General features: G+C 26.7%; 1 protein-coding gene across 1 annotated transcript; it reads left to right on the top strand.

The window, feature by feature from the left end:
* Positions 1-10982: 10982 nt before the first annotated feature.
* Positions 10983-11814, top strand: LOC109805139 (ethylene-responsive transcription factor 1B). The gene has a single exon (XM_020367129.3). It carries the CDS (start codon positions 11030-11032, stop codon positions 11612-11614), a length of 585 nt encoding a protein of 194 aa, XP_020222718.1. The 5' UTR covers positions 10983-11029; the 3' UTR covers positions 11615-11814.
* The last annotated feature ends 1557 nt before the right edge of the window (positions 11815-13371 follow it).

The raw sequence follows: 13371 nt of genomic DNA, 5'->3' as shown, positions 1-13371 counted from the left end.
TAATTCTGTTGAATATATGTTTGTAGGTTATTATATAAGTTGATTGCAAGGATCATATGTAGTGTTGGTCATTTCTCCATCCCGAATACCCATTCTCTTAGAAAACTCTAAAAAAAACTTGATCATCATTAAAGATTCAACCTTGTCAAAGGACTTTAAAGATTCAATGAAGCTACCTTCACCCATCATCATCTTCTTCTCTCCTACTCTGAGATTCATTATATTTTGCTTAAAGAGCTTTATAAGGGATAAATGAACCTTATGAAAATCCTTTCTAATTAAATCCTTTTATATTTAAAGTAAGTTAGTCATGCGCTTGATCATATATATTTTCTTAATTAATGTTTTCTATTATATTTTCTCCATTTTTGTTAAGATTTATACATAAGAATTGTTGGAGAGTTTTTAACGCTGGGGAGCATTCCACACAATGGGTAGTGAGTAAGTCATACAAGTGAGCTTGCCACCACAACATAACTTAAAACCTTAAGGCATTAGGTAGGTGGGTCTTTCTCACTCCCTTCCACATGGTCACACTCCTCCTCAAGCAGAAGCTTTTTTTCTTTCGTCCACGAGTATTTAATGGTGGCCTTACTTGCACTATCGTTGCACTTCAACGACACACATACTCCACACCTCTAGGGAGACTTTCAGTACAAGGGATGATCAGGATCCCACTCTTAGATCCAACCAATACTCGTCTGAGCCGATTACCAGTCACTTGGTCGAACCATCGGCTCTGATACCAATGTTGGAGAGTTTTTAACGCCGGGGAGCATTCCACACAATGGGTAGTGAGTAAGTCATACAAGTGAGCTTGACACCACAACATAACCTAAAACCTTAAGGCATTAGGTAGGTGGGTCTTTCTCACTTATATATTACTCAACATGTCCAACTCTAACCAATGTGAGACTTCACTTCACACTTGAACTCCAACAATTAAGAAAATGATTGATGTTTTAATTTTTTAAAATATTTATTACTTATTTTCCTGTTATATCCTTTAGTTAGTTAAAGAAGAAATAGATATATTAAAAATGAATAAATACATTATTTGATAAACACATATTAATTAATTATCAAAAATAAAAAATAATAATAATAAGTTATTAACTTAAAAAAAAATAACAATAAAAAAGAAAAAAAAAAGTATCAAAACGATTACAAAAGAAATGCAGAGAGTATAACATATCATTAATAGAATGATTGAAAGATATGTGCATAATGGAGAATCTTATGTATTTAGTTGGAGTTGGGAATGATTGTAATTTTTCGGGATGAGTTTAGAAATAAAATTAGTTCCAAAATGCGTGTGTTCTTTTGAATTCTTAAACTTAATACTTGGAATAATCTTAGTGGACCTAATTCAGAAATTAGAATATTAAGAGGTTGACTTTAAAGGAGTTTCCCACAAAGGGATCGGTCATAATCTAATTTAGAAATTTTGAACTTCACATTTTTTGGATTGCTTTATACTGGATCATGTAAATTTATACAAGGAAAATTATAAAGGGGGATTCAATCCCTAACCATTGCTACAACTCTATAATAAAATAAATTTTTAATGATATTTAATATTGATTTTAGTGGTAATAAAAATAGGTGAAAACTAACAATATTTAATATTAATTTTATTAATATTTTTACATTAGTAATTATATATATATAGTGTCAGTAAAATATTTATTAACAATTATTCTATATGTTAATAAAAACTCTTATAACAGTCGAGAAAAATGTGAATTTTTTGTGACATTTTTTTACTAATATTTAATAATTTTTACCATTGTCACTAAAAGTTTAAGAAATAATTATTAACTTATATATTTTTATTTATTTTATCTCTAGTCGATGTTAAATTTGTAAGGTGAAGATTGTTAATCATCTACTTATATTTTTTAATTATCTTATTTTCAGCTGATATAAAACTTTTGATTTTATTAATCATTTTCAATAATTACTCTTATAAATATATTTTTAGTGTTATTATTTGTTAGTTATTAATATTTTTATTAGATAATAAAATAGAAATAATTATTTTTTTACTATTAAATAATTATCATTAATATTTATTTTATTATAATATAAAAATATTTGTAGTAAATATTATTTATTAGTCATTATTATTTTATTAAATAATAAAATAAAAATAATTAATTTATTATCATTAAATAATTAATATTAATAATAAATTTTCCCAAAGTACATATTATCCCGAAACCATGCATGTTTATCATTCGTTACCACCACTAAAAATGAAATCATGAACAATAGTGTTTTTAGGTTTAACAGTTTTTATTAGAATGTATTTTTTATTCAATTTTATCGTATTACCCTATTAGTCTATATCGTAATTAACTCTTAGAATTAACTATTATTAATTAGAAGCTAATATGACTACAGAAGTTGAGGATGTCTTTTCATTACAATAAAATTAGTATTTGTAATCATTATTTTGTTTTTTTAACGATCATATAAATGAGGATTATTTTTTTTTACCAATAACTAAATAATGATTGGTGTATTTAGGATGGCTAATATTAATATTACCGACATTTATATAGAATGCTGGTAAAAACTCACTAAATTATCAAGAAAACTTATTTTTTTAATGACACTTCTAGTAGTCATTTTAAAGGCCATTAAAAGTTATTTTATTCAATTGTTTTCTTTTTATCCATTTAGTGACTTTTATCTATTACTAGTAAAATCTTAAATAATTTATTCCTATCATTTTCTTTTCTAAATTCATAACTTGTATATTTTTTTTTATCTCTAGATGTGAGACTTATAAAATGAGGGTTGTCTTCTATTTATATATTTTTTTAATTGTCTTATCTCTTAAGAGATGTGAGACTTACAAGGTGAAAATTGCTATCTAATTATTTTATAGCACTATTGAACTTAATAATAGTGGGTTATTTGATACATTAGGAGTCTAACTCAATCTTACAAACCAATTATAAGGTGATAGTTATCACTTACTTATATAGTATTTAATTATATTATTTCTAATCGATAATGTGAGACTTAAATTTTTTGTAATAAATAATTGTTATTAATAATAAATTTAGTGTAATATAAATATATTTTTAATGATTATTATATATAAGTTATTAATATTTTTAATATAATAATTAAATAATGATAATTAATTTATTATCATTAAATAATTTTCGTTAATAATAAATTTTATTTAGTGTTTATTCTTTCGGGTTATTTTGAGGTCATTCTACTTGGCATGATTGTGTACTTTCTTTTATATGTAAAGGAACATCCATATGTAATTGGTATTATTCTGGTCACGTCATGATAGTATTGAAGCACCTTCCTATGTATATTTGTTTTTAGCACAAATTATGATGGTTATTTGTTTTCCTACGTATATTTGTTCTCTTTTTAGGCAAATTATGATGGTTATTTAAAAGTTTTTGTTGCGATGATTTTTAGGTAGCAATGATATTTATTTTACGCTAAATATATTTTTATTCTCTCAAAATTTAATATATGTTTAATCCTTATGTATTTTCAAAAGATAATGTAGCTTTATTCCCTCACCATAAACTAAAAAAAGTGTGTTTATATTAAAATGTAATAAATAAAAATTGTATAAGATGACACGCATATATAAACTGACGTTAAAAAAGAAAGTCATCTATGTATTAGTGGTTTAGCATATTATGCTTGTGAGGATGAGAAATGCCATTGAGAAACTCACAAATACTGTCTTATTAAATTTCGTTCAACTATTTGAGAAAAATCATATGTTTTGATCGATCTTATTACAGATTAAGAAAGAAACTCAATAAATGATGTGTGTTCCCATAAAAGTTGTTATTTTTAATAAATTTAAGTCAATAATAAAAAAATGTTATAAAAAATGTTACTAGCATTCATAATGCGTTTGTTTTTGTTGGTATTTCCTTTACCAAATAAAAATTAGTGTACTCTCTATTTCATTATAAATCTCATCATACATTATTTTACATGAATTAAAAAGTTAATAAATAAATAAAATAAAATAATAACTTTACAAAATTAATGTTATAGTTAATTATCTTTATTATAAATAATGTAGCACAATAAATAATTTCTAAAAAATATTATGAGGGATATAAATGAAAAGAGGTAATTAATACTACATTAATAAATTAACATGACATTTATTTTTGAAGTTATTTTTTTAACACGACACTTAAGTAATAAATATTATGAGTCTATAATTAATACTTTCTCTAGACTTATATATAAACAAAACAAAAAAAAAGCTTAAATATTTTGGATTAAAATATAAATAATTTTCAAGTCAATATTACTTAATGCCTTTAAACCAAAAAAATACTTTTAAGATAATAAATAAGAAAATTATTTATCATAGGTGTAGTTTAGAAAATTTTAATAAATGTATAGTACAGTATATATATTTTATGTAAAATCGTGAAAATTAAATATATTTAATTAAATTTTTTAATTTATGTGAAATATGTCTTTTTTACCTTTATATATAAGTTCAAAGAAAGTAATTTTTTTTGTTTAATATAAAAGTATAACTAGACACTTGTAAAAATAAATTGGTACCTCCACTAGTCCACTCATCCGGTCATAAGTCCATGCCCAAGATAAGAGTACAGCATTTTTTTGTCACCTATATTAATAAATGATACTAAAGTACAATCTCGTAAATATACAAAAATTATGATATTATTTTTACATCATATATTTTTAATATAATTTATATTAATACTTTAATTATTGTTAGATAAGAATTATATTAGCATAAATAATTCTATATAGGCTTATTTTTTTTTTTTAATTTAGACTTCAATCATCTCATAATAAGTGTTGTGTAATTTTTTTAATACAAATTAAGAAAATTTAATAAATTCAAGAAAAACTAATAAATAAATAAGGAGTAATAATTTTATAAAATTAATTTTATTATTTTTCTTTTTACTATAAATAATATAACACAATAACTTTCTAAAAAAATATTATTAGGTGTATAAATAAAAATAATAATTAATATTCATTGAAAAATTATTACACTTATTCTAAATTATATATATGTGTATATGTATACATATATAAATGAAGTATATACTTATATTTTTTTTAAACTTGATTTATATATTAAAAATTTTAAATTCAATAGTTAAATTGTTAAAATTTAATATATAATATAAGTTATTGAATAGAATAAGTTTAGATAGACTTACTTTTAAAATAAACGGATTTTTCTTTATATATATATATATATATATATATATATATATATATATATTCTGACGAAGTATACACTTGTATTTTTGCTAGATATATTTTTTTGTGAAAGGAAGAAAAAATACGAGAGATAACTCAATATCCATATTCCATGGTGCCTAGCTTAACAAAGATATCTGAAAAAGGTAACTATTACAAGTAACCTTCAACGGCCATTATCCATACACTCCCGAAGAGAAAAGTCAAAAGCTCAATTATTTGTCATTTTAAATTGTAATCTCAAGGGGATCTGCATCCTTGTCCCCAAGCAAAAGGGAACCCGTCTTCCTTCAACTTTCCTTCACATAATTTCTATTCCAATGACAAATACAACCCTTACTTCGACATCATATTACCATATTTTGGCCTTCATTAATTAAAATGGGTGGATAAAAATAGATGATAGTTGAGGTCTAGAAATATATGATATATTATACGAGGCGCAAATTAATTAAAAGGCTAATTACTCTATTATCAACTTTATACCAAACTAAAATTTGAAAGAAATTGGTTTGTCCTAGCTATTTGATGAAAACGATCGACATTAAAGAATAATTAACCCGAAAATGGGGTTTCGTAGAAGCTGCTGCATGTATATGAAAGTCTTTAATTTCAAAGATGCATATTGGTGTGCTAATGCTAAAAGGAAAAGTCTCGATCAAAATAATAGTATCCTTTCTTTTTGGAGGATTTTAAAACATTTAGCCAAAATCCTAGTTTTGGTGACTTGGAAAATAACAAGTTCAAAGGGGCATGCATCTAGACCATTCAATGCACCCATTTCTAACCGTGATTGAAAGCTTTCGTATGCAAAACGATGGTGACTCCTCATGACAGCACAAACGATTCAAAAAGAAAACTCATTCATGAGTTGGAGAATAAGATAAGAGGTCATTTTCATTTTGGTATTCACTGAGGAAGTTCACCTTCATTTGCAGCAATATACGATTTTTACTTAAACCTTTCACATGAACCTCTTGCGATCCAAATATAACATTATTTTGCATCCACACAATTGGAGATAAAATTAAGCAACAAAGCCATAATTAACGGATTCTCCTCAATCGATGAACAAGTGCATTTTGCTACTCATGGATTGAATTAAGCATAAGCGTTAGACTAATATATATAATCAAATATATATAATATATATTTGATAAATTAAATATATCAGACAAATATATATAATCAAATTAAATAAATGGAACTCATTCAAATTTATGTATTTGTAGATAAATATTATTCCATTCAGCTTGGAAAAGTCAACCAATTTGTCATCAAGTTCCGGAGCGGCTGACAAATTCTACAAAGGTGTATACATTAATTATACTGATTATAAAGGAGACAGGGGAAAACATCGTACGTGGTTCGTTTTCCAACTTCTGTTTCAAGCTCAAATATATTTTTGATTCTTCCGAATTTGATTTTCATCATCCATTTTCTTTTAATCAATTCGAACTTTTATAAATTTATTTTAATGGTAGAAAATTAATTTAATTCTTGTTATTATCATCCGCACACATTTTTTTTTAAATTGATCATCATATCTTTTATTAATGATTATTTTAAGGTAGCATAATTTTTTAATCATGATATAAATACACAAAAAAATAACAACTCTATTAAGAAAGTATGTATATATTAGGTTATTATTTATTTCTCAACATAGTTTATATACACTTAGGATAAGATTCAACTGGATCTTTTGTTATTAGTACACTATTCTCAAAATTTATAAAAAAAAAAAAAAAAAAAAAAGAGAGAGAAGAAACTGATAAAAAAAATTGGAGGGTTAGAACTAAATTTAATAATAGAAGCAGGAATTAAAATCAAATTTTGCTCTTTCTTTTCAATATGTTTACATTTGGAAGACTGACACTGGGAAAGAAGTTGCATCGATTACATATAGAATAATTAGGTTTGAAAAGTTGCCATATGAATATGAGTAATTGTCTTCTTTCTTCACAAGTTTTCAAGATGGTGAAGTAAACTAATTTCAAAGCGGCAAATATAGGATCATATATATCAGTGAACACGACATGCTTAAAAAAATAAACAGTAATAATTATATATATATATATATATATATATATATATATATATATATATATTAAAATCATAAAATTCTATTATATTTTAAATAATAAATTATATACCTTATAATTTTTTTATAATGTTTTAAAACACAGAAAGAATCAGATTCAATTTCAAATCTTAATTAATAGAAATTAAAAGACTTAATTAATAATAACACTTATGTGAAGCATATACCTTTATAATTGAAAATACAAAAACTGAAAATTAGTATAAACTTAAATATATAAAAATAGAGAAATCAAAATATAAAATTTAATATATCTACTAATAACATTAATATCGGACTCAAGGAGTATATATATATACTAGAAAATTAACATGTAGTGATAGATAAAAAATTATTACTAATAGATAAGAATTTATAGGTATAACTCAATTATATATTGATTCACAAATATTTTATCTATCGAGTCCTAAAATAATTATATATTGTCATTATAGGATTATTTAGCTAGGGGTATAACTTTAGTTTTGATTTGGTGCACGCATTTGGTTCATTGCCCATAGGAGATATGAGAGCAAGATAAAAATAGGTTGAAGGAGTATTTTTGAGACCACATTGAAAGATGATAGTGTTGATATTCCTTTTAACTACTCTTATGTAGCTATTTTGTAGTCATTACTTAACTAATGACCTTACTTTATATTTTCAATATTGAATTTATTGTGCCTCTATATGTGTATATATACACAAACATACATAAAATTGTATAGTTAGTGTTCTAGTTCCATAATTAAACGTTTGTTTTCATTGTAATTAGATGTTGAGCTTTAAAGTATAAGACTCAAACGATCATTATATATACCAATAAAATAAATACATCTTAATTAAGGATGTAGATAAGCTTTCCAAATGATTTTTTTTTTTATTTCATTTAAGTTTTGACATTATTTATCATTAATTCCTTATCAATTTTTTTAAAAAAATAATTAGTAGTTACTATAATCTTAAAACCCCTAGATTTGTTGGGAGGGTGTAGTATTTTAAGATGGGAGAGTACAATATTTTAAATCCTAGACTTGTTCACAAAAAATAAAAATAAAAATCGGAGAGTGTAACTTGTGTATTCATTTAGAGAAGTAGAATTCATCATGTAAAAATCTCAAAGCATATGCAACGAAGGAGCAACAAAATCCAATTAAACCACGCAACACGTCACCTTACCAACACTCACATTGTTAATACATTATCATCCAAGTTATGAAGGCATGTAATGTAATATCATATTCAAGAGTGCTTTGGTTTATATATAGGAGTATAATTACACAAAATCAAAATGGAAAATGTGCATTAATCATTCTGTGATCAGATCCAAATAATAAAGTTATTGTCTATGTCATCTACCTAGTTAATATACAAAATTCCAACCATGTCTTGGGATGCATGACAACGTTCATAGCAAAAGCCAACACCTCTTCAACAATTTCAACTACGCATAGTTTGAAATCACAATTCCCTTCCAAATCGGATTCAAACGAAATTGAATTCGATTTAGGATCGTTCCCTTGTTCCAAATACGAAGAGTGATCGAAAATGCATGTGCAGTGTCCACACCTTCTAAACTCATCTTGCTCAAAAAATCTCGAACTGTGACTGTGCCTTCGTAGTTACCATGATGGAAAAGTCATTCTCTTGCTTTAATTAATATCTATTTCTTCATACACACCATTCCTTACTCAAACTATTTTCATTCTTTCTAAAGTTAAAAGTAAAAATTAATTTAATTAATTATGCATTGAATTGGAAATACAATAGTTTTAGTATTAAAATGCAAAATGATGACATAATTCAAACTTAATAACATGACATAAATTTAACTACCAGTTGGATCAAAATCATCCAAATATGATCAGGTACAGTAAAAATTCTATTATTTTTATCCAAACATTACATCATCATCATAATAATAATAATAATATTATATATATATATATATATATATATATATATATTATAATAACAAATAATATTGTAATATTTATTTCTATGAAATATAAATATTTAAAATTAATGAGAAAAATACTTATCATGAATTATACATATTACAATTAAGGTATTTTTTAAGAGAAAAATATTTTATTGACTTTATAATAATTATCTTAAAAATCGTATTAATAATTTTTTTTATATTCACATTGGATGACCATTAAACCTAAATTTTAACATTTGACCATTATTTTCTTAGTATATATATATATATATATATTTATTTTCATATAAAATAATATTTTTTATGCCTAGCTATTTGCATATTTTTCACTAATCTATTTTTTAATCAGCCTTTTCATCTATTTATATTATTATTTATACGTGTTTTCCACTCTCGTAATTTTCGTGGGATCATGGAAATGATATTTATATTCTATTTTTTTCCCGGTTATGTACATCAATTTCTACCACTCATTTCAGTTTATTATTATTATTTATTTATATTTAAATCATCATGTTCTAAATAAATGTGTATTTAATTATTTATAATTTTTTTAATATGACCTAAATTCAACATTAAAATTATTTCTACCGTAAAATTGTTAAATTATGAATAATAAGTAAAATTAAATAAACAACAGGGTGTAATTATTATATATTACGTATTACTTATTAGTGTATAAATTTATCGGTGAATCCGATATTATTTTAAAATTTATTATAATATGATTATTGTAAAAATTAAGAATTTTGTATATTTTTTGTGTAAAGAAATTTTGTATGATGTGATGAGATGCGGGTTAAAATCTTAATAATAATAATAATAATAATAATAATAATAATAATAATAAGAATAATAATAATTATTATTATTATAATTTATTCCTATTATAAATCCTATTTTCGTATATACAAATTTTAGACTATTTTTGCATTTAGATTTTTAAATAATTAAAATAACATTAAAAATTAATTAAACTCAAAATCTTGAAATTCAAAAATTATATATAATATTAGTTGTCTAAATAAGTATTAATAATCTTTAAATATTTTTAAATAAATATAGATATCTAATAATAATAATAATATTAATATATTTAAAAATTTGATTAATTTTTATATCAAAATTGTCGTCATAATATGAGGTCAGCCGCGACCCCAGAAAATGAATCTGACCTGGCCGCCATCCACATCCACTTAATTGACCCACGTGTGCTTATCAATCCCCTTCTGCGGGCCCTACTTTTCACACTATACTATACTTTACTAGTTTTTTATTCATACACTATACTGTACTATAGTATAATCCCACTGCGTCATTTATTGGTTTTTTTTTATTATTATTTTTATAATATTTCAAGTTCATAAAATACAAAGATAAAAAACTATTACGGAGATGTTGTTGTCCTGCCAATAAATATTAATAATATAATTTAAAGCTTAATATTTAAATGATTTTAATTATCAAATAAAATTCTAAAAAGGTTATTAAATTGTGTGAGTTTTAATTTTATGTAACAAAATGTATGCATGATATGGTGTTGAGAAAGAAATTAGTGGTATTGAATGGAGTGTTGTGGTAGGGGTTTCAGTTTCACCTAACGTTTGATGGAGTTAGCTTTAGCGGCGTCTTTTACCATTTACTCGTACGAATTACCCGTAGGCAAAAAGCGGGTATAAAAGGAGGAGTTGGGAGCAGAAGTGGCGAGAAAAACAGAGCAATTAGGAATTACTCAAGACATGGATTCCTCTTCCCTCTTCAACTCCCCCACTTCCTCTGACTCCTCCTGGGGCTGGGACGGCTACCTCCCCTTCAACGAGAACGACCCGGAGGAGATGCTCCTCTACGGCATGATCGCCACCGCCACCGCCCCCGCCCCCGAGGCCACCAAGGAGAAGTACCGTGGTGTGCGCCGCCGCCCCTGGGGGAAGTTCGCCGCCGAGATAAGGGACTCGACGCGGCACGGCACCAGGGTGTGGCTGGGGACATTCGACAGCGCAGAGGCGGCGGCCCTGGCTTACGACCAAGCGGCCTTTTCCATGAGAGGGTCGGCGGCCATACTGAACTTCCCCGTTGACAGGGTGAGAGAGTCCCTGAAAGAGATGAACTACGCAAACGCCGAGGAGGATGGCTGCTCCCCTGTCGTGGCTCTCAAGAGGAAGCACTCCCTCCGAAGGAAGATTGGTGTTAAGAAGACCAAACAGACTACCCTTCCCAATGCCATCGTCTTCCAAGACCTCGGCGCTGATTACTTGGAACACTTGTTGATGTCCTCTTCCTCTTCCTCCTCCTCCTCCTCCTCCTCCTCCTCTCCTTCTCATTGATTCCTTCATTCAAACACATACCTCTTTATGTCACACTTCATTTCTTTCTTTTTTCTATGCTTATTATATGTCTCATGTTTCCATCACAGATTTTACTATCACCTTTTGATCACTCTGTATTTTTTTTTTTGGGGAGATTTTTCCTCTCTTTTTTTGTAAAGTTTAGAGATAAGGAATGCAGTAATCTTTGTGGGACTCAATTTATGTCAAATTCTCTCGATATTAATTGAGGTGACTGAGACTCTTGTTTTTACCTTTATCGGACTAAAAGTCAACATGCATGGTCGAGTTTTGCGCTGTAAGGGCGGCACGTGTGGCCGCACACTGACAAATAACAAACGCTTTCTTAACCATTATGCCAACCTCTTTAGTCTTTTTTTTGTCTTCCAGTGTCTGTCCAAATTTTCAAATTTCAGAGTTTTGGCAAACAGATTGTCCCATTACGGCATGCTCACAACCATTTTATGGCAGACTGAGAAAGAAAGAAAGAAAAAAAAAAAAAAAAGTGGTTTATTTCGGTGAAAGTATAATCTTGTGAAGATGGTAATAAGTTAAGTTATGACTGAACAAAATGTTGTAAAAATTCGTTTTATTGTGGGTGAGAAACTCTCCAGGGGAGGGGCCCCTTTAATGTTTGATGGATGAGGCGAGATCTGGTCCCATTAAGGTGACGTTATTTCAGATTATTAACGTGGTGCATGTCATGGGACATGGTCCTTTTTTGTAGATGAGATTCGTTTTCCAACTTTTCTATCTGATTGGGTTCAAAACAAGTGGCAGGGCTAGTCTGACACCAGGTTAGGCTAATTTTGTCGTGTGACCACAACCATAGACTTCAACTGTACGTTCTTATGCTGAAGATGAAATACCAACTAAATTTTACTTGTTCCATAGGGAATTAAAAATAACAAGATAAAAAGATTAGCACTTAGCAGCAGCAATATTTTATGGAGAAAATATGATAAAGGAAAGTGCAACGAAGTGGCCTGTGTGAGTTGGTGTGTGAGTTGGTGGGATTTCTAGAATTTTCTCAAATCAGTTTGGAGTAGAGAACCGCAAAACTGTTTTCTCTGCAACTGTTTATTTAATTGAGTCCAACTTTGAACCAAAAAGAAGCTTCTTCCAATTGTGGTCTACCAGAACTGGTTGGACACTTAGACCAACATCTGCAATCTTATGACTTATCTCAATTATTATAAACACGTGGGGATTTTTTCCATTTATTTATTCATTTTCCTCATTCTTCTAATAAGTTTTCCATATATTAACTACTATTTTACATGCTAAAAAAATCTTCCTTATTTGTCAACATTCAGAGGAATATTGTCAAATAAGCTAGCTGAAATATTGAAGCGAGAAAATATTTTATATTTAAAATTAAAAAGTCACTCTTATTTCCCATATTCAAAGGAAAATTTTTAGTAAACATCAAAGTTCAACAAAAATAAAATAAAATAAAATAATTTCCTACCTATGATTAGTAAGAGTATTTTTGAGTAGGTATATATATAAAATAAAATGTTTGAATATGTTTCTATTACATAGCAGATTTTATTTCAGTCTTTATATTTTTTTTTGTCAATTATTTTTTAAATTTGTAAACATTATTTTTTTTAAACAAGCAAGTTTTAGAATTGTTCTTTGTAAATATTTTTTTTATCCTCTAAATATTAAAGTCACCATTTTGTGTCACTTAGTAGGAATATTTTAAGAGAAACAAATAAATTTATGAAAATAAAATAAAATAAATATCTTAC

The sequence above is a fragment of the Cajanus cajan genome, chromosome 7 (assembly GCF_000230855.2).
Source record: "Cajanus cajan strain Asha chromosome 7, NIPB_CcT2T_4, whole genome shotgun sequence".
Taxonomy (NCBI): Eukaryota; Viridiplantae; Streptophyta; class Magnoliopsida; order Fabales; family Fabaceae; genus Cajanus; species Cajanus cajan.
Note: the sequence above shows the minus strand (reverse complement) of the source record. Positions and strands in the feature narration are given on the sequence as shown.

Bases quoted from the DNA above. Each gene is read 5' to 3' on its own strand.
- LOC109805139 (XM_020367129.3), top strand. From the start codon at position 11,030: ATGGATTCCTCTTCCCTCTTCAACTCCCCCACTTCCTCTGACTCCTCC.